This window comes from Protopterus annectens, chromosome 3.part1 (assembly GCF_019279795.1).
Source record: "Protopterus annectens isolate FY-2018-M chromosome 3.part1, PAN1.0, whole genome shotgun sequence".
Taxonomy (NCBI): Eukaryota; Metazoa; Chordata; order Ceratodontiformes; family Protopteridae; genus Protopterus; species Protopterus annectens.
The window spans coordinates 1,410,082,822-1,410,107,314 of NC_056732.1; the positions used below are offsets into that span (position 1 = coordinate 1,410,082,822).

The window sequence follows — 24,493 nt, forward strand, 5'->3', positions numbered from 1 at the left end:
ACCAAATCGAATTTGTAGTGAGTAATAATGTGAGGAGATGCCCATGTAGCCGCAGCACAAATATCATCAATAGACATTCTGGCTTGAAATGCTGTAGAGGTAGACACAGATCGGGTAGAATGAGCCTTCACTCTAAATGGTAAATCCTTACCACCTGAGGCATAAATGAAGGAAATACAACTAGAGTTCCATCTAGACAAGGTCACTTTGCAAACAGGAGACCCAATCTTATTTTCTGAAAATGAGACAAAATAGCTGATCCGAATTTCTAAGATCCTTCGTTCTATGCAAATAAAAACGCAACTGCCTGTGAACATCCAGCTGGTGAAACTTAAATTCTGCCCTATTAGAAAACTCTGGAAAAAATACAGGCAGTTCAATGGATTGGTTGAGCTTACTAACCGAAGCCACTTTTGGCATAAGTGAAGGGTTTGGTCTGAGGGAAACCCTGTCCTTGTGAAAAATCAAGTAAGGCGGTCTGACTGACAAAGCTTGGAGCTCTGAGACACGTCTAGCTGAAATGATGGCTACCAAACTGATAGTTTTCCAAGTCAAATATTTCAGTTCACAAGTAGCTGCAGGCTCAAAGGGGGAAGATGTGAGACACTGTAGCACAAAATTTAGGTCCCAAGGCATGACCGGGTCAAAGACTGGAGGGAGCAGCAGCATCCCTTCAAGAATGCCTTACAAAGTCTATGCGCCATTAGACTGGGTTCATTATCGACGTGAAAAGTGGAAATAGCAGCCAACTGTACTTTAATGGTCACGGCTGCTGACCCCTGATTGAAAAAAGCATGGAGAGAAATTCCAGAACTGAAGAAATTGGAGCTGTACAAGGATCAATTTGTTTTGCATGAGCCTAGATGGAGAATCTTTTCCACTTACTAGAATAAATCTTTTTGGTCGATTGCTTATGGGAAGAGGACAGCATATGAACCACATCCAGAGAAAAATTATGAAGCCTGACTAGTGATGGAAGTGGAGTAGCCAGGCTGTCAACCGGAGGGTCTGAAGAGAGGGATGGAACTGCCCTGATATATGAGTCAGTAGATCTGGCTGTGGGTCCAGAATCCAGGGGGCGTCCATGAGATAGGGATGGAGAAAGGGGAACCAAATTTGACAAGGCCAGTGTGGAGCAATCAGAATCATTCTGCTTCTCAAGGATTGCGCTTTCTGAATAATCTTTGTCAGCAGAGGAACAGGCGGGAAGGCATAAAGTAGCCCACAGGGCCAATCGTGAACCAGAGCATCCCTGGGTGACTCCCCCTGAGGGGGGGATAAGGGTGAAGTAGCTGTTGCACTTGGTATTGAGGGGACTGGCAAATTGGTTGCAGCAAGGCTGACCCCATCTGCGGAAAATCTGCTCTGCAACTTGACTGTTCAGGGACCACTCGTGAGGCATCAGAATAGCTCTGCTCAACCTGTCGGCAATCACGTTGGACTTCCCCGGAATGTGCGTTGCTCCAAGAAAACGTTGGGAAGACACTGTCCATTGCCACACTCGAATGCGCTCTCTGCAAAGGGGGTACGACTTGGTTCCTCCCTGTTTGTTCAGATACCATACCGCCGACATATTGTCTGAGTGGATCGCAATTGTCCCGAGAGGAAGAAAGCTCTGAAGTGCTTGCAACTCTAGTAGCACTGCTCTCATCTCCAACATATTGATATGCAGATGTATCTCATATTCCTGCCAAGTGCCTTGGACTGTCCTGCTGAGATAATGCCCCCCTACCCCATCTGGGAGGCATCCGTGGTCACTGTGGCAACAGGAGGGGATGGGACGAAGAATTTTCCAACACTGAGGTTGCTGGTGTGAAGCCACCAGCGTAGATCTTGCTTGCACTTGTCTGTGATCATTATAAGATGAGAAAGCAGAAGATGTTGTAGAGACACTGGGTGAAGAGTAGCCACTGAAGGAGCCTCATGTGTAGCCTCGCCAGAAGAACCAGCATAACTGTTGCAGCCATTGTCCCTAACAATTTGAGAACCGTTTTTGCCTTCACTTTTTTTTTACAGGGAGCAACGCGTATACCTGTTGTTGCAAACCCTGAATCCTTTCTTGTGGTAAAAACGCCCTCATGAGCACGGTGTCTAACTCGGCGCCTATAAAGGTGACAGGCTGCGAAGGCAACAAGGCAGACTTTTCCCAGTTTAGAGTGATGCCCAGTTGCTGACACAGCTTGATAGTGGCGTCTCTGGTCTGTAGTAGAAGATGCCTGGTGGTGTCGTCCAGGTACGGAAACACTTGGAATCGCTGACGTCTCAAGTGAGCCGCCACCAATGCCATACATTTGGTGAACACCCTGGGGGCTGTGGTGAGACCAAAGGGCAGGGCACGAAAGTGAAAATGACTGGCTCCCAGCCGGAAGCATAGATGACTTCTGGATGCCCTGTCCATCTTTATATGGTAGTAAGCATCCTTGAGGTCGATGGCGCACATCCACTCTTCTTTTCCCAACAATGGGAGAATTGATTGCAACATGATCATTCGGAACTTGGACTTCTTCATGTGGAGGTTCAAGCGGCTGAGATCAAAGATGGGCCTCAGGTCCCCTGTTCTTTTCGACACAAGAAAGAATCTGGAGTAAGTCCCTAATCCGATCCGGTCTGAGGGGACATGCTGGATGGCTCCTTTTTTTAGCAGCTTTACAAGCTCTGAAGCTGCAGAATCCCTCTGATTGGTTGGAACATCTGGGATTCTTTTGATCGGTTGGGGGGGGGGAGGGGAGGAAGGGAATGTGATATCCTCCGGAAACTTTTAATACCCATTGGTCCTGGGTGATGTTTTGCCAGGCTTCTAGGTATAGAGAAATGCGACCCCCGACTGGCTCCGGAAACGCGCAGTTGGGCATCCCATCAGGAGCGCTGGTAGGGAGAACCACAAAAGGAGTCACAGTCTCCCTGGTCACACGGGCCTCCTCTGCCTCTAGGGCGGCGTCGACCTGAGTTACCACCTCCTCTCCCCTGCCTCTGGAGGGGGAATCACTGTGCATCATGAAAAAACCTCTGCGATTTCTTGAACCACATTTTCCTACTCTTCTGGACCTTGGGATAAGGTCTAGAAGGCATGGAAAAACAGACTCCCATGGCAGACAGAGTTTTTCCCTCTTGCTCGCACCTAGTGAGTGTCTCTTTCACCTTGGTTCAGAATGAGGAACTATTAAACGGGGCGTTGGTGAATGTAGACTTGAAAGCCTCTGCAAAATTACAGAGGCACATCCAAGAGTGCCGCCTGAGAGAAACTCCGGAACTCGCTGCCCTAATTGCTCCTTCGGCTGCATAAGAGATCAGCCTCATGGAGGAGTTAGCAATAGAATTTAGGGTAGACATCTGAGCGTTGACTTTCTGAGCCACTGTTTCAGAAACATTACCCTGCAGAGAATCTTCAAGCTCTTTCAGGAGATCACTTTGGAGCCGTGTAAAATGTGACAAGTAATTCAGTGACACCAGGGTAAAGACTGCTGAAGAAAACATATGCTTCCCATACTGGTCCATGGTCCTAGACTCCTTGTTAGGGGGATGGATGGTAGATGAAGTCTCAGCCAGTTCCTTCTTGGTGGCCGCTGCCACCACCATGGCATCTATTGGAACGCCCTTTGTGAGAAACTCTTTCAGTGGGGGCAGACAAATTTGTTGGGTCTCCTGTGGACTGGTTACACAGTGTCAGGGATTTCCCCACACTCTTCAACAAACCAGAACCATGAGTTTGTCGAAGGGTGGAGAAACCCAGGAGGTGGAGGGCTGAGCCCCAAAGGCCTTCAAGAACATAAGACTCCTCCTCGGAGGGGGGTTTTGAGGGCCAGTCGCCTCTCTGCTTCAAGATCTCTAGGACATCAGAGAAAGAGATATCCTCAGAGGACGGGTTGGGGGACCCCTCCGATTCCTCGAGGTCTGTGTCCGACGTGACAGACTCTTCCTGGGAGTCAATGTACTACCTCTTGCACGTTCTTTTTCTGGGTGGCTCCTCAGGCAAAAACTCTGGGGGGGGGCCCCTCAGAAATTTGGGGACCACTCATGGAGGTATCCTGAGGCCTTGGGTCTCCGCTGTCCAAAGATAGAGGGCGATCAGAGACTGATACCGGAGCTGGAGGGGGTAGTGTGTCAGTGCTGTACGATGCAGTTGAGGACCTGGCCAGCATGCTCCGCATGTCCTCGAAAGCTGGTCCCCCCTGGTCCGAAGATCGACCAACTGTGGAAGACCTCGGAGCAGAAGGGACAAGGTCCGAAGCCGAAGCAAGGGTCAGACTCACCCGAGCCGAAGCACTGAGGGGGAAACTAGGACCCGAAGAGCATCCCGAAACCTCCCCCTCGGGTCCAACCAAGGAACCATGAGCCCTGGACCCCGTGGACAGAGCAGACAGGGTCAGAGCTGAGATCAGAGCCGATAAGCCAGGATGGGCTATCGGAGCCGACATAGAAGCATCAGACAGCGCTGACCACTCTGGCTCTGAAGGCTTAGATTTGCTCGGAGGATCTATCGACGATGGATGGGTGATGGGCTCCGGAGCCGACTGGGCTGGAGACGAAAGCAATTTAGCAAGCACCGGTGATTGGAGCAGTCTCTGCACGACTCTATCCACATCAGTGTGTGTCTGGAAGGACCTAGAGGACAAGGTAGGAGACCTAGACCTCTTCTTAGGAGACCTGCGAGGAGGAGAAACTGGTCTAAAAATTGGAGACCTGCTCCGAGCTAGTATCTCCGTCTAGGTTCTGTCAATTCACAAACTTCCTTCGGCACCGAAGACAGTGGAGCTGAGGATGCCACAGTAGACTTAGTAACTTTCTCCGGAGGTTCCTATAATACAGATGGAGCCGGAGATCGTTTTTTTGCTTTAGATGTTTTGTCTCGTTTAGAGGGAGAGAACTTGGCACTAAAAGACCTCTCCAAATCTTCCTTGAAGGAGGGTTTCAATAGTCCCTTCAGAATTAGTTTGTTCTTCCTTTCTTGAAGAACACGAGGGCTGAATGCATGACAGAACGCATAAGACTCCTGAAGGTGTATAGCCCCCCAAACAACAAACACACACAGAGTGCCCATCAGTAATCAACATCTTGTACCCACGTTTACTACATTTTTTAAAGCCCGAAGGCTTATGTTGTTTTCATAGGTTCATACTAGACTATCTGCCCTAGGGCATTTATAAGCCAAGCCAGAGTGTGTTCGGCTTTTGCCACCCATTTTAAATTAATTTTGCTATGCCCTTTTTCGAGGTTAGTATACTGTGCATCTGTCTAACAGTGACACAGAAGTGATACCCGGGGTAAACCTACGATCCCCCATCCACTCATCAAGATTCCTCTTGAAGAGAGTCAATAAGGGACTCTGCCTAACCTGGACTGGGATTTTATTCCAGAGTGAAGGGAGCCTCTGGGTTATGAATCTGTCCCTCCAGCATGTCCTATTTATTTCAGTGCTGAGGTTCAAGTCTCTCGAGCGCGTAGCTCGATGGGATTTGGATTTTTTGAGGTGCAGCACGTCCATTAATTCCGGGTTGGACATGACTTTATACGTCAGGCACAGATCGCCTCTGAGCAGGCGGTATGCCACTGAGTAGAGCTGGAGTTTCTTTAACCGGGCAGCATATGGCAGCTGTTTGAGCTCTTTGATCCTCTTGGTGAGGTACTTTTGGGGTCATTCCAGTTGCTGCAGGTGTCTGGTAAGGTACATCCAAAAAGGGGCATTGTACTCAATTATGGGCCTAATGAGGGATGAGTAAAGAGGCATGATAACCTCCCCTGATCTAGATGTGAATCCCTTCATGATTAGGTGGGCTATATAAAATGTTTTTCTAACCACTTTGGCCACATGGTTGTCAAATGAGAGATTGCTATCAACTTGGGTCCCCAGGTCCCTAATTACTTCTTCCGTACTTAATGGATTACCACCTATGTGGTAATTTGTGGGCACTTTGTTTTTGCCAAAGGGGATGACTATACACTTTTTGGCGTTTAGCTTGAGACCATGGCTCTGGCACCAGTTGTCTGTTTCTATGAGGCCCTTTTGGAGGATGCTTGTGTCAGCTGGAGAGTCTATTATGGCACCCAGTTTGCAGTCATCTGCGAACTTGGTCAGCCACAGTCCTTCCGTGTTGGCCTGTACCTCAGAGAAATATATACCGAACAAGAGAGGTCCCAGGACTGAGCCTTGTGGGACGCCACTTGTAATTGGTTTGGAGTCTGACATGGCTCCAGCAATTCCAACCATGTGGGTTCTGTCCTTGAACCAGTTTGCAACCCATCTAGTGACATAGGGGTTTATATTTAGGCTAGTGAGCTTATCTATAATGCCCGAGTGGGGTATTGTATCGAAGGCTTTTGCGAGGTCCAGGTAGGCTGTGTGGACCACCTTCCCCTCGTCAATGGCCTTGGTGATTGTTGCAAAGAAATCGACCAGGTTTAAGAGGCAGGATCTGCCCTTAACAAAGCCGAACTGGGTAGGATCCAGTGTCTGTAGGTCCCCAATATCTTTATTTATAAGGTCCAAGATGATCCTTTCCATAGCTTTGCAGACCAACTAGTCAGGCTTATGGGGCGATAGTTTCCAGGATCCGTTGAGGCACCACCTTTGTGGAGAGGGACCACCGTTGCTGTACGCCACTCTTTGGGTACATATCCTGTAGTAAGGCTGACATTGAACAGTAGTTTTATGTTTGGGTTTAGCTCTTCTTGGAGTTCATGTAGGGCCTTGGCCGGGACACCGTCTGGTCCTATTGATGCTGTGTTTTTTGCTTTGGAGAGGGCAGCTCTTACCTGAGCATCTGAGATGTCAGGGAGGCAGCACTCTGCTGGGATAGATATTTGCCCTTTTGGTGGGAGTTTGCTGAACCTGTCAGCTAGGATGTTGGCAAGGTCTGTGGGTTTGGTGTACTTTTTGTCATTTTGGACTAATTCTGAGCATATCTGGGAATTCCCACCCAGGTTCCTAACATAACTAAAGAAAGCCTTGTGATTATCCTTAGTGTCCTGTGCAATTTTTCTCTCGAAGCTGGCCTTAGACGATTTTATGAGTGCCCGTAGTTTTTTGCCAATACTGATCAGAGATGCCTTCCCTTTTTGGGATTTTGCTCTATCATGTAGTAGCTTCCTCCTCCTATTGTATAGTTTGTTTATGGCTGGGGTCCACCAGACAGGACGTCTGCCTTTGGAGGATTGGGTCTTGGTTTTATTTGGGATTGCATGACCCATGCATTCCTGAAGGTGTTCATAGAATGCGTTTATAAAGGATTCTGCGATCTGGGCCGTATTTTCCACAGGCCCGGGGGCTTTGAAGGATTTCACCTCCATTTTGAGGAGTGTGAAATTTGCTTTAGAGAAGTTTTTCACTGTGGTTTTCTGGGCAGGGGGTGGGGTCGGGATGTGAATATCCAGTGAGATTAGTTTATGGTCTGATCTTACCAGTGAGGGATAAACTTCTGGTCTGGAGCATAGAGTCCCCATGTTGGTGATGATCAGGTCCAGTATGTTTTCCCCTCTTGTGGGAGTGGTAACAAGTTGTTCCATAGCATTTGAGTTTATAAATTCTAGGAACCTTTGGGCTAGGGTGTTGGAGCCAGAGTAATGCTCCCAGTCTATGTTTGGGTAGTTGAAGTCGCCCAATATAATGGTGTTTGGAGAGACCTTCATATTTTCCAGTGTTCTCAGGAAGGCCGAGTGGAGTTCCTGGGTTTGGGAGGGTGGTCTGTAGCAGGCTATAAACTGGAAGGCAGTTTTACCCACTGTTAGTTGCACATGGATAGTCTCTGATGCTTTGTGCTGTGCCACCAACCTGGAGGTGTGGGTATCTTTGACGAATATTGATACTCCCCCTCCTTTTGTGGTTCGGTCCAAGTTTTGGGGCCGAAAAGCATGGTATGAGGTATAACCTGGTAGTGCTGGGGTGCTCTCGGGAGCCTTGAACCAGGTTTCTGTTACTGCACAGATATCGATGCTCTCCATGCTAAGGAGAGTTTTGAGTGCGTGCATCTTGAGGTTTAGACTTCTGGCGTTGAGTAGCACTACTCAGTTTCTTATCCCTTGTGATACCTATGGAGGTGGGTTTGTCTTTTGAGCCTTGCCTAAAAAAGGCACTATGGGGGTAGCAAGAGCCTTTGCCAATATCCGAAAGTCCAGGGGTGACAGGTGCAAGCCGTCCCTAGCGAAGCATCGTGGCTTGTCGAGCATGTCATCCCAGGCTGACAGGCATTGGATCCCCTTTGAATGACACCAATACTTAAGCCAATTGTTGAAATTGATCATCTTGTCTTCATATTGTGGCATCATTCTTGGAGAGGGTAAGATGCTACTCAATGTCAGGGTCATACTGGCCTGGGCTACATGCTCAGAGAGCTCCTCTATGTCTCTTTTCATGTAGTCCAGGGAGGTACGTCTCAGGTCATTCACACCAGCATGGACAATGACTGAGTCATATTTGTATTTGCCTTGGAGTGACCTGAGCGCTTGTGTTATGTGGCGGATCCTAGCGCCCGACAGGCAGCTCACCGTGACCTTCTCCTTGTTCAGCCTGGTGAGCGGGACGTCAGTGTGCCTGACGATAGAGTCACCTATTACAAGTGTATCAGGTGTGTTGTTTAGTCTTAAGGGCTGTGACTGTTCGGCACACTGGCTTTGTGAGCTGTGTGTTGGATGTGTTTTGTTTTGGGGTAGCGGTTGCTTGGGTGTCTGCTTTGGAGGTCTCTGCTGATTAGGCAGATTTTTATTTAGAGCCTCCGAGTATGTTTTTGTGTGTTTATGTGTTTGGTTTGCTGTCGTGGTAGGTCTATGTGAGACTGGAATTGTAGTGAGTGTGGTTTCCTTCTCCTGACTGGTTACGCCAGTACTGAGTTGAGAGAGCTTAGCTTCCAGTTTGGCTATATGGTTGCATCTCTCACATGTGTTGGAATTTGTTGGGAGGAGGAGAGGGTTGTCTGTGTACATGAGGCAGTTGTAACACTGCCTCAAGATTCCCAGATTCACCAGCTGGACCGGAGAGCAGATTGACAACTGACTTTGGACATGCTAGAATAGTATTGGGAATTCCTTTATAATTGAAAAAAAGGGCCAATGGGGAACAAGGTACTCAAGGAGAATTTGTGAGGGTGTAGTGCTTTTAATTTTTTAGTGCTGACTTATATAATTGCTTTAGTGAGCAAGTGCCAGGTAACTTACATGCAATGTGCTACAGGTAACTTAAATGCAAAAACGACAAACAGTAACTTTCATTCAAGTGAAATAAGGAAATAAGTACAGTAAGCAATGCAGATATCACTAGGGATCCACAGAAGTGCTGAAAAGCCGCGTTTTAGGTGGAATTAGCGTTCCAAGGAAATAACAAGCAAACAAACAAGCATACAAACAAAGCTAGATTCAGCAGGCCTGGATCTAGTCTATGCTACAGCAGACAAGGTGTACCAATTTCAGTAAGAAACAGTTCAAATATGCAGGCACTATAAGCCTTTAACCAGAAATTCCCAGCTCAGAAGGGCAGAGTCCAGCCTCTCCTCCCACAACAGTGCAGACCACGAACCTTCTTAATGTAAAATAACTGGCCTGAAGCCCAAGTGCTTAAACCAGAACTAATACACTTTTAGAATAACAGACACTGAGCCCTCAATCAGCAGTTCCCAACTTAGAAGGATGTAAGCTACCTGTCCTGCCACCACATTTTTGTATCCTTAGACATGGTCGGCAGGATACTAGACACAACACAACAGTAAAACTGACACCAGCAATAAGGGCAGGAACAAGAATCTAAAAAAAAAAAAAAACTACAGACACCACACAAGGACCTCTAACTCAAACGGTCCTGACAGGAAAAACAAGGGGAAGGACTAGGTCCTCTAACTTAAACGGCCCTAGCCTGGAGGGGATAGGTACCTAAAAACAAAACGAGCACGAAAGGAAAAACAGATAACCAAGGGAGGACTAGGTCCTCTAACTGAAACGGGCCTAGCACGTTGGGAGATAGCTGATGGGATACCAGACAAAAAGTAAGACAAAGGCCACAAAAAGCCGCACAAAACAGCTTCCACAAACCAACAACACACACCTAGCTATGAAAATAGCTTTTGGAGCAACATTTTAGTCAAAAAAGACAAAAAAAGTTATACTTGGCCAAAGCCAAGAGCGAGACCACGTCTGAGCTTTACGAGCGGCAAATGAGATCTGGGGAAATGGAGCAGTGTAGCATGGGATACCTCTTAGCACAGCCAATTGAAAGACTTCGAGCTAGATTATGGCCGAGCAGAGCCAAGGTTCAGCTCCGAACCCACGGGTAAGAATGTAGGCGAGATTGGACTACATAACATCACACGTTCAACCAACCCGTTTTCATCAAACTGCATTTCCCCATTTTGATTGCAAACTTACATCTGTATGTAGAGAGAGAGTCTAAAAAAGAAGGGCTTAGAACGGATTGTGATTGCTGCTCAGAAGAAGCACAGGACCCTCCTGACTTGATGAATTGGTAAGTATAGACAGGCATCTTGGAGGTTCAAAAAGCACATCCAATCTCCTTTTAAAAAGCAACAAGACAAACCACACCATCTAACTGGAAATTTTGTTTTGGTACAAAATGGTTGAGGCTGCTCAAATCTAGAATGGGTCTGAGGAACCTTGGTCTTTACTGGCAATAAAAAGAATCTTGGATAACTTCTGGACTATTGTTAAACTGGTACAACCACATGGATGGATCTTTTTACGAGGAAGTGGCAGACAAATTTGCACCACCCTCTTATGGAGTAGAATGCTCAGGAAAAGGAAGTGTGTGAGGCTTGGGAGGAGACGGGAAGGGATTTATTCTAGCAGGTGGAGGGATAACTGGCCCTCAAATGTCACCAGAAGCAGCTGGGAAAGGCATCAGGGATGCTGTCCCCCTGGACTAGGGATTGCGGAATCCCTTTCTCTGGCAGGAATGCCTACTGTACAGCTGGTGACAATCAATGAAGTCCTCACTCTATCTATGTTGTTTTCTTCTTGGCCATGCCTAAACCACATCTGACGGAGACTCTTGTGCGCACCAGAAAAGAGGCAATGGAGAACTATAAAAACAACTGCCAGGGTTTCCCCTCCTCCTAGCTCTGCCTGGATTAATGGCTTCAGTACTCTGGAAGGACTGAAAGGGGCATTAAAGAATGCCACTCGGGAAATTCTCCACAAAATTGAGAAGCTATGTGAAGCAGCATTTAATAACTCTGGCAACTGATGCCCTTGCTGCACCTTTCTCTGCATTGCGAGCAAAGCACAAGCTAACGTTAATTGCGTTGCATCACTCTCTGCACTACCGACAAGATGTATGCCGAGGTTACTCATGGTGGGGGTATGTACCGTCCCAAATAAAGATTTTTTTAAGTTTTATAAATGGCAACTTTTTCAGCGACTGGATCATTTTGTGCAAAAAAGTAAACTGCAAACACCTGCCTGGTAGCCAAGAACCCTCACTCTGCAAAGACGGAAGACAAGCAGACTTGCTTCCTCCCAGTGATTCAGTGTCTTCTGCATCTTTTCTGGAGAGAAGACAGTAAGGCTCTGTGGTGCCGGAGTCATTTAAGATGCAGCAGCTATATAGGTCCATCTTGGGATTTTGAACCCAGAATTTACAGTTTCTAAGTCCCATGGGATTTTGTCCAACTTTCTAGAGATGGGTAACATCAATGGGTTACGCTTTCATGTTCCTCTGTGAGAAGAGCCACCATCCACCATGTTATCTAATGGAAGAAATGTCCAGGAAAGTGAAGGGTAAGACCTGAATGCCTCCTGTATAACCTTTTCAGAAGAAAAAAAAAGGAGCAACTTTCCATCCCCCTTTAGCTTACATCATTTGTAAGATCTTAACGAATCTGGGGGTTGTCAGAGGGATGAAAAGATGGAAATAATGCCTCTTTCTTCACTGGTGTCTGACTCAGGACAGTCTCGAGAGAATCAACAGAGCATCAAGAAGCACAGGAAGAATACGGCTTAAACATTCATCTGCGTTTCTACCTGTAGTCCTCAGGTCTTCTGTCTCAGTGCTGGGAAGCCAAAAGATGCTCAGATACAGGTCAGTAGTCATTTTGGGCCAAAGCCAGCAATGCTGAGCAACAAGGGGTGCATCTGCAACAAAGGCTGTGCCATCAGGGCGGACATGTCTTGATGCCTGCGATACACAGAGGTACTGTATGTTGAGAACTTGGCACCAAATTCTGCAGACAATGGTTTTGGTGAAGCACCCACCCCAAGTTTCAATGGCGGGCAACTATTTGGTTTTGACATCAATGCTCTTGATCCCAAGAACTAAAAGGCTAAAAAACGGACCACACCTGTACACAATGGTCAGTACCAAAACTGGACCCAAGGCACTGACCCAGAATACGGAAGCCAAGTAGTCAGTCAATGCCAAATGCATCACAGACTCCACTAGCATCAATGGCAGAATAGACAGTTTAGGAACAAACCATCTTGCTGCCAAGCAGGGTGTTATGAGGCTTTGAAGCAAATGGCATTTAAGTAGGGGGCTGTAAGAAAGTAGAAAAGATGGAGGGAGAGCATCACTGCCCATCCTGTAATAAGATAAGTAACAGGATGAGACCTCACCCACTGCAACTGAACCTATATCACTGCCTTCAATTTCTTCTGAGTCTACAGCTATGGGAAGGAAAAGGAATTCAGTGACCCGACAGAAGGGGGGCTTTGTGAAGGGTTGCCTCTGAAAGTTCCACCCACATGGAGACCAACTATTTGCTCTCCTGAAGGATTCAAACCTGAAAGGTCTAGGAAGGTGGTCCTGTATGACAAGCACAGCCAGTTTGTAAACAACTGTTTCAGCAAAAGTTTCACCGTTCTTCTGATAAGATACTTTCAGGTGGGATGCAGGAGGGGAAAACTACCTTCAGACACAGCTGTCACTTCTGTGCTCAAGTCTTGCTCTGGGAAAATTTGGGTTAAAAACTCTGCTTCCCCAAGTCGTCTTCGCTCAAAGCCTGCAAACCATTATGCCATTTCCAGTCAGACTTGACTCATTCAATCTGTGGTAAGTGGAATATACTCAGTGTTGTAGTAAAGTGACATCCATTCAAGGACGTCATACATTCAGCCACAAGGGTTGCTTATACCCTCACAAGCATCCAACTGATGGCATTTCTACTGCTGTAAACCCATCTCCTGGTGGTGTCAACTTTTGCTTTACTGTAGATAAACTCCTACATCCCTCAACCTAACCTGTAAGTGCTCCTTCACTTATGGCTGTAAGGCTACCATCAATGGCTTGGGTAGCCACAGCTCATGTCCCTCCCTGCACTGGCTTCCTGAAAAGCCACCACTTGGCACCTGAAACCACATCAGTCAGTCAGCCCCACCTCCCCAAGATGGGGATTCACATTCTCTTATGCCTGTACAGTCAAATGCCTGATCTGCTAATTCAAATCAAAATTTCTCGGCCATAGTCAGGCCTATTACTCCTCTGCCACTGCTGCAGACTTACCTGCTGCGTGAAACTCAACCCTTGTGGGACCTTTCCCTGGGGAGCAAACTAGCTGATCATCAACTTTTTTTTTACTCAATTAGAACGTTTGTTAAAATTCTTAAGAAATACCAGCCCACTTGCAAAAAGTGGCACCCAAGCAAGAAAGACTTTAGGCATGCCCACCCTGTGATGGCATCTTGTGACTGCAAGTCTTATTTTTTAAATCTGTAGCTTTCTCCATAATGCATTTAACAAACTAACACAAACATTTTCAAAAGCACCAAGCTACAACTTGACAAGTGCAGAGTCATTTAAAAAAAAAAAAAAAAAAAAAAAAAAGGAGCTAGACGGGGAAAAACACCATCACCCATCAGCCCCTTTTCCAATTTTTTCTACATGGGGCCAGGGTATCGTGTTAATATTCGCCAACTCTCTTGATTCAGTGCCACACTCCTGCCTTCTTCAACACTCATGCCTGACTGTCGCAGATCTTCTCTCACACAATCCACCCACCTCTTTGCTGGATGTCCTCGCTTCCTCTTACCTACTTTGTTTCCTAAATCTTCCTCACCAGATTGTCTTCTGCTTTTCTACATGTGCCCAAACCACAATAATCTGTTCCCTTTGATCTTTTCTGCAATTGGAGCTACTTTGGCTTCTGCTCTTATCTCATCATTTCTTCATCTATCCCACATTGTGCATCCTACCACCTTTCTCAGGCACTTCATTTCCATCACCTCTAGCTTCAACTGTTCTGCCTTTACTACCCAGGTTTCTATAACATACAGTAGTACTGGTTGCACAATTGTCTTGTACACCTTACTCTTCAGCTTCTTTGGCATTCTTCTGTCATAGACTACACCTGATACTCTATGCCAGTTGGCTGCAGCCTTTCTGATTCTAGCTTTGACCTCTTCATTCAGACTACCCTTCTCCTCAAACACCCCTCCCAGATACTTGAAGCTGTTTACCTGTTCCACTATCTTCCCCTCTATCTCTATTCTCAGATTCTTCTGATTTCCCCAGTTTGCTGCCATTACCACTGTCTTATCTGTGCTTAGTTTCATCCCATGTGCCTTTAGATTTGCATTCCATTCTCCTAACCTTTGCTGCCTGTACTGCCACATCGTCTGCATACAGCAGCTTTGTTGATCTGTTCCCTCCAACCTGTTTGCTAATGTAGTCCATCACCGGTATGAACAGCAGTGGGCTCAGAGCTGAACCCTGGTGTACACCCAATTCCACTGGGAACCCCTCTGTGAGGCTGGACACTGATCGTACTTGAGTCACTGGGTCTTTGTACATAGCCTGCACGAATTCTACCAATAGCCTGCACTAATTCTATCAATGTTTCTGGGACTTCAAATCACCGCAGTACTGGCCAGATCAGCTTTCTTGGGACCTTGTCATATGCTTTCTCCAAGTCTATAAATGCCCAGTTGGACTATCTCCTCATCTCTAGCTTCTTCTCAAGTATCTGTCTCAAAGCAAACATCAGGTCAATTGTGCTGCATCCTGATCTGAATCCGAACTGCTCAACTCCCATCTTACATTCTACTACTCTGTGTACTTGTTTATCAATCACCCTCTTCAGAACTTTCATTCAATGTTGCAGGGGTTTGATGCCTCTGAACTGCCCACAGTTGTGGATGTCCCCTTTGTTCCTGTACATTGGCATAAGTATGCTTATTCTCCAGTCATCTGGGACATGCCTTTCTCTCCACACTGCTATTAGTACCCTCAGGAGCCATTTCTCCCCTACCTCACCCAGAATCTTTATCATATCTGCTGTGACCTCATCTCAGCCTGCTGCTTTCCCCGACTTCATCTTCCTTAGTACTGTTTGTTTTTCTTCTAATGTGGGCTCCTCTTCTTTTCTCATCGTAGGCTGTTTCTGGGGCAGTACAGCTTCTGTGGGGGTTTTATTCATTCAGAAGCTGCTGGAAATACTCCTTCCATCTGCCTTTGATGTCATGTGGACCAGTGAGCAGTTGTTGCTGGCATCCCTTATGAAGGGTGTCAAGACTATCTTCATCTGTCTTTGCCTTGCAACCTGATATAGCTTTTTTGTGCCCCTTAATGAGTGGAAAAATACTACCATGCCAAAAAAAAAAATTACAAGCTATACAAGAAAAATAACAAAAAAACCCACAAATTTTCTATCAGTTATGTACAGATACCAGAAAGTGAGAGATGCTTGAATCCAAAAAGTTAAACTGCACCAAGATGCTACAATTTACAGTGAAACATGATGCCATTTAGGGCCATATTAAGACGAGCGGTCAACAAATTCTAGATAGTAAAGACAGAGTGCAGGGCATTGGGTGTAGTACAGAAGCTGAAGACTGGGAAAGTGTCAATGGTGAGCAGACCACGAGGTGGCACTTCAGTCACAGTGGTGAGAAAGAACTACTACGTTGAGAAAGATCCTTGTCAGTGGCTCAACAGGTAACCCACTTGTCTTTGATAGGAGAGTAGAAGGTTGCAAGTTCTATTACCACACCAGGTGCTTGGACTCATTTCCCAATACGGACATGCAGTGCAGCATGGGGGAGGTGGACTGCACCTTCATATCGGACAATAAACAGAAGTTCCCATATGCCTAAGTTGGTAAGACCTCAGGTGTATGTAAAAAAATAAATAAATAAAATATCAAACTACAGCGTATAAAGTTGTACTCAAACTTCCCCTACATATACTCACACTCAGTTAAGTGGCCATGATCATGATCACCATCAAGTGACAGCAGGTTCTACATATAACTTTCAATAGAATTAAGTCACAAAGTATAAAATTGAAAGACAATTGAGAGAAAAGATGCATTCAGTTCTCTGGAGGAAAAGGGACCTCAGCTTGAATAGGAAGGGATGCCCAATCAACAAATATCTTTTTCAAATATTTCTTAACAGGGCATCGAGGTGTCGTGCCAACTGTTGCCAACTGTCTTCATTCAATGCCACTCTCCTGCCTTCTTTCACACTCATGTCTGACTGTCGCAGGTCTTCTCCCACACAAACCATCCACCTGTTTGCTGGAGACTCATTTCCTATGGTCTTCTGTCTGTCCCATATCATCTTCACCACATTGCATTCTGCTTTTCTGTACGTGCCTGAACCACGGCAATTTGTTCTCTGACTTTTTCCTGTAACTGGAGTTACTGTCGCGTCTGCTCTTATGTTCTCATTTTTTAGTCTGTCCCGCAGTGTGCATTCTACCACCTATCTCAGGCACTTCATCTCCATCACCTCTAGCTTTCTTAATTGCTCTGCCTTTAAAGCATAGGTTTCTATACCATACAGTAGTACTGGTCACACCACTGTTTTGAACACTTTCCACCTTCTTTGGCATTCTTCTATCATATACTACACCTGACACACTGTGCCAGCTGGCTGCTGCCCCTCTGAAGTCTGAAAACATGATGAACTATTTTTAGAGCCTAAGCATCTAACATTATCTGTTTCCAGTGATGAAGGTAACTGGAAAGACTACTTGCAATCTGGGGATGAAATTTTGAGAGAAAGGGTGTTAAAAAGGCAGACACAGCTACTGAATTTTCTTTTGAAAAGAGGGTCGTTGGCATTGCTTCTCCTTTCTTTTCTGTGCCACCTGACATTTCCTAAATTGTGGCTTTAAAGTCTTCTGCTTGATACATTTAAACAAGTTTTGAAATAAAGGTTCAGTTAGAGGGATAATTCCTCTGGTACTTGGGACCATGGGACAAAAACAGTTGACTCACTCCCTACATCAACTTACCCCTCTTTTCCAGTTTCTTAAGCAGCTCTGCTGAAGAATTTGCAAAGAGCAGATCTTTATCAAGTGGTGTTTTTAAAAGCTGAGCCTTCACACCTTCAGGGAAATTCTACAGTCTGTCCCAAGCATTTCAGCGCACAACTATTCCAGTAGCAGCAGTCCTTGAAACAGCATAAACTGAATCACAAGCACACTTAAGAGACCGCTTAGTGACTTTGGAAGCAGAATTTATGTCAAGCAAATTTGATTTAGTCTCTGAATTGGAAAAACTAGAACAAGACTGCTGGAGATTAGCAAACATAGATAATATTTACACTTGTGTCTGGCAATTAACTGTTCTGAAAACCAGAGCAGATTATGCATAAACCTTCTTGTCATGGGATCATAGGAGGTTACTAGGCTATTGGCCCTAGAGCCTTTACAAGCCTAGCCACGTTTTACCCTTGTTTCCCTCACAGACCAGGAAAAATAGCCATTATTAGCGTGCAATCAGCACAGAGTCCCCCTGTCCAAGCGGGACATAGGTGAAACCCCCAGGGTGAATTTATGGGTTCCCATCTAATTGTCCAAGTTACACTTAGAGTCATTGAGAAGCTTTGTTTAACTTGAATTGGGAGTTTGTTCCAGAGGAGTGGCAGCCTCTTTCACTCTTCTTATGTTGCACGCTAGATTAATATCTCTAGAACGAGTGAGTCTTGTCCCATTAGATTTGTGGATGTGCAGCATTTCCATTAAGGCATGGTCTGAGACTGTGCTGCAGGCAAGGTACAAGTCACCTCTAAGCAGTCTATACGATACAGAGTATAGTGACAGTCCCTTCAGTCTGTCCCTGTAGGTCATGTGATGAAGGACTTGAACTTTCTTGGTGAGAAACCTCTCCAGCTGCTGCAGGTGTCTGGTTAGGTACATAGAGAGAAAGAAGCACTGCACTCTATTACTGGTCTAATGATGAATGAGTACAGAGATTTTATAACCTTTGTTTTGGATGCTATTCCCTTATGTATGAGATAGGTAATGTTGAAGGCCTTCCTCACCACTGTGGACACATGATGACTGAAGTTAAGGCTGCTATCAACCTGCGTTCCCATGTCTCTGACCACCAGGTATGAACTTAGGGGGTTACTGTTACTGTTGTAATTTGCTGGGACTTCACCTTTACTGAAGGGGATGATAATGCATTTTTCTGTGTTAAGTTTGAGTCCGTTGGCTTTGGCAACTTGTAGTATGGTGGCATCATTTCGGGTTTCAGTGATTGCACCCAGTTTGCAGTCATCAACGAATTTGGTAAGCCACAGGATATTTATTTTCACCTGAACTTCTGAGGAATACATTCCAAACAGAAGTGGACCCAGCACAGATCCTTGTGGCACACCAATAGTAACAGATCTGCTAGTAGAGCAGGTTACTTCGAATAAAACAGATTTGTGATTTGACCTTACCAGCAAGGCTTCACACATGGTGTGGTGCAGTGATCTCCCATGTTAGTGAACACTAAATCAAGGATATTTGAGCCCCTTGTGGGGCTGCCGATTATCTGTTCCAGAGCATTTGTGTTAAAGTCCAGGAACCTTACGGTGAGGATGTTAGTGCTTGTATATGTTGCCCAGTTGATGGAGATAGTCCAGTCACCCATGACTAGGGTGTTTGGCTGTACTGTGAGCGCCTCAAGTAGGTCTAGGTAGGCAGTGTGGTTTACCTGGTTCATGGTGGTGGTGGGGACCTATAGCTAAACAATGATGTGGGAGGGGGGGGGGTCTTTCCTACAATTAGCTGGACTTGGAGTAGCTCTCTGGAGTCGTACTGTTTAACCAGTCTTGAGGTGTATTTGTCTTTGATGAAAATGGATACACCTTCCCCTTTGGTTGTTTCACGTTCATTTTGTGGTCTAAACATATGGAAGGCACTGTAGCCTTGTATTGCTGGGTACTCTCTGTGGCCTGAACCATGTCTGTGATACTGCACAGACATTTGTGCCTTCCAAAGTAAGGAGTGCTTCCAGTGAGTGCACTTTCTGATTTAGACTCCTAGCATTCAGCAGCATATCCTTGAGTTTGTCTCTAGAAGATGTTTTTACGTCAGGAATTTTGTTCTTATGACACTACCTACAAAAGGCACTACAGGGGTGGCAAGTACCTTAGCCAGTAACCGAAAGCCAAGAGGTGACAGGTGAAGACCATCCCTGGCAAAGCAGTGTGGTCTTGCGACCATGTGGTCCCAGGCTGACAGATACATGATTCCCCTGGATTAACACCAGATGCTAACCCAATTGTTAAAGTCAATCATTTTTTGTTTATAGTGAGGCATCATAGGTTTATAGATTAGTACTAAGCTAACTGCCCTTGCGAGCCATTTTAAGCCTAGCCAATTATCCCTTGTGAGACTCAAACCCTGCACTTTGTGTTTGTAAGGCAAACACCTTAACCATTAGGCAACCCTCCCAACCCCTTGTTGGGTGAAGGTAGAATGCTGCTTAGGGCTAGGGACATACCTGCCTGGGACACAATCAGTAACCTCAGTCATGTCTCTCTTCATACAGTCCAGTGAGGTAGGTCTCAAGTCATCTACTCCAACATGGATTTTGACAGATTCATAACAGTATCTGTTGAGAGACTTGAGTGCGTGTGTGATTTGGCAGACCCTGGCACCCAACAGACAAGCTGACCGTGACCATCTCTTTACCCAGCCTGGAGAATGGGACACCTGTCTCTCACTATGGAGTCGCCTATGACCAAGACATTTGTCTTTGAGGTATTCTGCCTTGGGGGCTTGTTGGGTGAGACAGTGATGTGTGTGTTTTTTGTGTAGTGGATGCTGTTGGGACTGCATTGGGTATGGACAGTTTGTGTTTGGGAGGTGTCTGTTCTTTTTGTATACTTCTAGTACCTCCATATATGTGGGTTTGTATGCTTTATTGCTGGTTTGTGAAAGATGTTAAGTGTGTGTGTGCCGATAACCCATTTGGCATCTGATTTGCTGTTTCATAAGAGAGAGAGCACTGAGTCCAGATTTATAGCATAGATGCATCTCGCACATATTCCATTAATATGTTTTAGGAGTAAAGGGGTGTCAGTATACATGAAGCAGTTGCTACACTGCCTCAGGATGCCCATTAGGCTGGCTGGAGAAACGGTGGGAAACTGTTCATCCAGTACGTCAAGTTTTTTTCTGTAGTAAGTAGCGAGAGAGAGGGAGGGATGGAACTGGTTCTGCTGAGGGACTAGCAGAATCAGCTAAACTATGGAGGTTTGTGAGTAGGCGCCTGCTCAACACTGCAAAAAAAAAAAAAAAAAAAAAAAAAAAAAAGCTTGAGTTGCTCTCTGGGCGGCAGTGTGCAGCTATGTGGCACACAGAGAAACAGGGAAGCCTAGGATGGTTCACAAGCAGCTATCTAGGGAAAAACTGACTTTCTAAGTCTGTGTCTATAACAGGCAGTACTAACCCCCATTCTGTAATGCACAGCTTAGTTAAGCAATGTTCAAACAAGCTAGCCAATGGAAATGCCTTATTCCAACAATCCCCAACTCAAATAGGCCCTTGGCCACACTCTTCTGCCACAAGGGTGCCGAATGCCCTCTTAATGCAAGATGGCTGGCTTTAGTACTCAGATAATGCCAAACAGTCTAGATTCAGCAAATCTGAATCTAGCCTATGCTATAAAACACACAAGGACTAGAAAATACAAAGTACAGGAAAAATGGTCTCAAACAGCAAAACAGCAAACCGTTTAAAAAGGTGAAAACAGTATAAAAGTAGGTGGCAATTCAGTAATACACAGTTGAAAAGTGCAGTATGGTGAATAAAAACTTATATTTTTGTACATTTCAAAGGATTCCTTGGGTTTTCTTTTGGATTCACTCCAGAGATCAGAAAGCACACCAATCCTAGAGCAACTCCTGTAAACTGAACTATGTACGCGTGTGAGTGCGTGCAAGGCATGTCATAATGCCTGTCAGGCATTCTGGAAGCAGGGGTTGACAGTCTAGTGAAAAAGAAGCTGCAATAAAGGGATCCTCTAAGGCTCCTAAAACGGGAGGGATGGCAAAAGATTTTGGGGAGTTTGTGCTAAGAAGCTCACATCATCTTTTTCGAGACTGAAATGTCCTTATTTACTCTAGGAGACAGACTTCATCATTAGGAGGATCTGAAGAAAGAGTATCCTGAGACTCAAAAGGAGTAAGGGTGAAGAAAGAGTATCCTGAGACTCAAAAGGAGTAAGGGAAAACAACGGAGAGTCATAGTCTAAGCTCATTATCAGAGTCAGAAGAAAGGAATCTGTTTTCTTTTTACAGGTGTAGCAACTGGAAGAATGGCTGGATGGTGACTAAGGAAGACTCCTGAAGCTTTGCAAACTGGCTGGGTGTCCAATATCACTGCCAGGATGAAGTTCTGTTGGAGGATGAAAGCATTTAACTAGTGGAGTTAAAAAAAAAAAAAAAAAAAAAAAAAAAAAAAAACAAAACCTTTTTTTGGATATATTCTTCATGTGGATGTGCTTCTTTTAACAGATATAGCACCTCCATTGCTTCTGTTATTGCCAGGATATGTCAAATTTATTTTGGCTACTACAACAGTGACCTAATAAAGAACATAATGCATGAACATAACACAATTTTTAAAAATGTTCCAGCGATATCCTAAATCAATACATTATTCAATTAAAAATAGTTTTATTTAGCAAAACTATAATTTCACTTAACATTCAAAATTTACCTCCTGTTTCCTCATTAACTTCTGCATGACCATGTGTCTTGCACTGCTACCAGAAATGCTCATGTGCTCTTGCTCACTCAGCATTTCTGGTCTTTCAGACTCCTGGAGCACTTCCTCCTCTTCTTTTTTTGGCTCTTGTGCTGCTGTCCCAACCACTGGTGGACTGGAAAGAACAGGATTAACTACCCCAACTTGGGGAATGGTAACTGGAATTGGAGGGCGAGTTGGAGTGACACCTAAAAAAATAAAAACACTTTAAAATCCTTAAAGACACATTACTCTAATTCATAATTCACAACACTGACCTTCAAAAATGTGACATAAGGCAACAATAAATTTATTCACAGTAAGTGATTAACAAGATACAGCTTTTTCATTTTCCCTCCTCTGATTATAAAGCACTTAGCTTTGATCTGATCAATCAAATACAGACAATGCAGTCAGTACTCCCTTTTATTGGGATATGACGGGAAGAAAACTGGTAGACTGATGGATTGATTAATGCTGGCGTACACAGATACTTTAGGTGTAACATTTTGAATGTCTTAAGGGTAAGTGCTGTCTGGATGAAAGGCAGAATATGGAAACTGGAAGAATAAATGCAAGGGACTCTTCACACTCCTCTGGCTGAAGTGACGGAGACGAACAGGTCTGTTTTCCAAGAAAAAAAATAGAATCTATGGAGACAACTAGTACAAATGGAGACTTGGAACTTCTGTTAAACAAAAATCATGTCTTTCAGAGGGACTGGTCTAGAAAGGGTGCCAAGGTAGGCTCTATGCCTTTAACAGAAGCCCATAAGGTAAACTTTTTCCATTTGCCTCTCTCAACTGTTTCAGTGGTTAGCTTCTGAGACAGCAATCAAATCAATCACTTCACCAGGAAAAGAAGAATTCCTGGCCATAACTGAAAGTGGAGTAGTCAATCAGATGTATGGAGTGAATGCCTGGGTGAGATGCTCATGTAGGAGGAGCTCGGGCTTTCTGACTAATTGTGTAAAATCTTACCATACCCATAGGATGTTGTTGTTCTCCATGTTGCAGCATTCACAACCATTTGGTTTAACCTCCACCTAGCAACTCGAACATCCAGCCAGCATACAAAAGCCTTAGTCACCGCAAGGTATGTGGGACATCTGACAATGGCCATATGGTCTGTGGGCCATAAAAGTGACATCTGCATGTACCTTCCTCAGAAATGAATGCCCCAGTCGGACCCCAGTCCCAGGACAGCTGCACAAGTCCTGAGGCATCCAGCAAAGCTTATTTAGGAGGTAGGAGGGTGGGATAGAATACTGCAACATGGAAGAGAAGGACATCTATGGTTATGGTAAGATTTTACACAACTATTCTACGTCCTAATTTCATGTTGCAGTACTCATAACCTTTGGGCGAGTGCCATAGCTCAAAGGGAAGAGGAGGAGGATGGTGGTTAGGAAATATTCTTCAGAAATCCATGCAGGATTGCCCTAGCAAAACCTGCTCTAGATCTGGAGAAGTGGTCCAATTTGTAGGGTTTGGTGAAGATATGGACAGATGTCCAAGCAGCAGCTTCTACAATAGAAGCAGTGTCTAGCCCTTTGAAAAAGGCTCCAGATGAGGACATGGCTCTAGTAGAATGGGCTATAATCTTACTGTCCAGGTATCTACCATGGTAGGTGTAACAGAAGGAGATGGCTTTGGAAATCCAAGTAGAAACAGTTTGCTTTGTCACCGCTTACTCTACGGCACTGGGGTGAAAGAAAAATAGTTGCTCTGATATCCCAAGGGATTTGGTCTTGTCTACGTAGAACCTAAGTTGTCTGTGAATGTCTAGGGAATGCTGGAGACTCTCTGTGTCATTCTGGGGATGTGGGGAAAAAAGGTGAACACATTGGCTAAGAGACAACTCATTAACCACTTTGGGCATGGACAGGTTAGTCCGTAGGGGGTACTCTATCCTTATGGAAAATTAAAAAGGGTGGGGTGACCATAAGTGCCTGGTGCTCTGACACTCTCCTGGCCAATGTCAGGGCCATCAAAAACATAGTTTTCCAAGTGCAGTATTTTAGAGCAGCTGTAGCTGCTGGCTCAAATGGAGCAACAGTGAGTTTCTCTAACACATATAAATTCAGGTCCCAGGGTGGTGGGACTGGCTTCCTGGGTGGTCTGAGATGTAGTACTCCCTTCAGGAATAACTTCACTTGAAGTCTGGAAGCAATGGGAGAGTCAAGAGGCAGACACGCTAAAATAGCAGCAAGATGGGCCTTAACAGAATATGTCAACCCTGCATGCAATAATTCACACCGATAGGACAGCACTAAGGGGACTTATCCATGAAAAGGGTCTAGCTGTCTTCTATGACACCAAATAGAGAACCTCTTCCATTTGGACTGATAGGATCACCAAGTATTGGGTTTCCTGGCCTCCTGCAGGACATTAAGCACATCTTCAGTGTAACGGTGTCTGAAAGGGATCAAAACCCTATCACCCACAGCCTTAAGTTTAGAGATTCCAAGTGAGGGTGGATTAGAGATAACTTGTTATGTGTGAGTAGGTCAACTCGGTGGTAATTTGTGATAACTACCCCTGGCTAAATGCACAAGGAGGGGGAACCAATGCTGTCTTGGCCATAAGGGAG

At 45.2% G+C, this 24,493-nt stretch overlaps 1 protein-coding gene across 2 annotated transcripts in view; it reads right to left on the reverse strand.

Annotated features, from left to right (window-relative positions):
* Positions 1-24,493, reverse strand: part of PUF60 (poly(U) binding splicing factor 60) — a 2,163,680-nt gene that overhangs the window by 7,523 nt on the left and 2,131,664 nt on the right. For both annotated transcript variants that reach the window (XM_044067489.1, XM_044067490.1), the window contains one exon: positions 21,875-22,110. In XM_044067489.1, the coding sequence (XP_043923424.1) occupies positions 21,875-22,110 (236 nt within the window). The remainder of the gene's footprint in view (positions 1-21,874; positions 22,111-24,493) is intronic.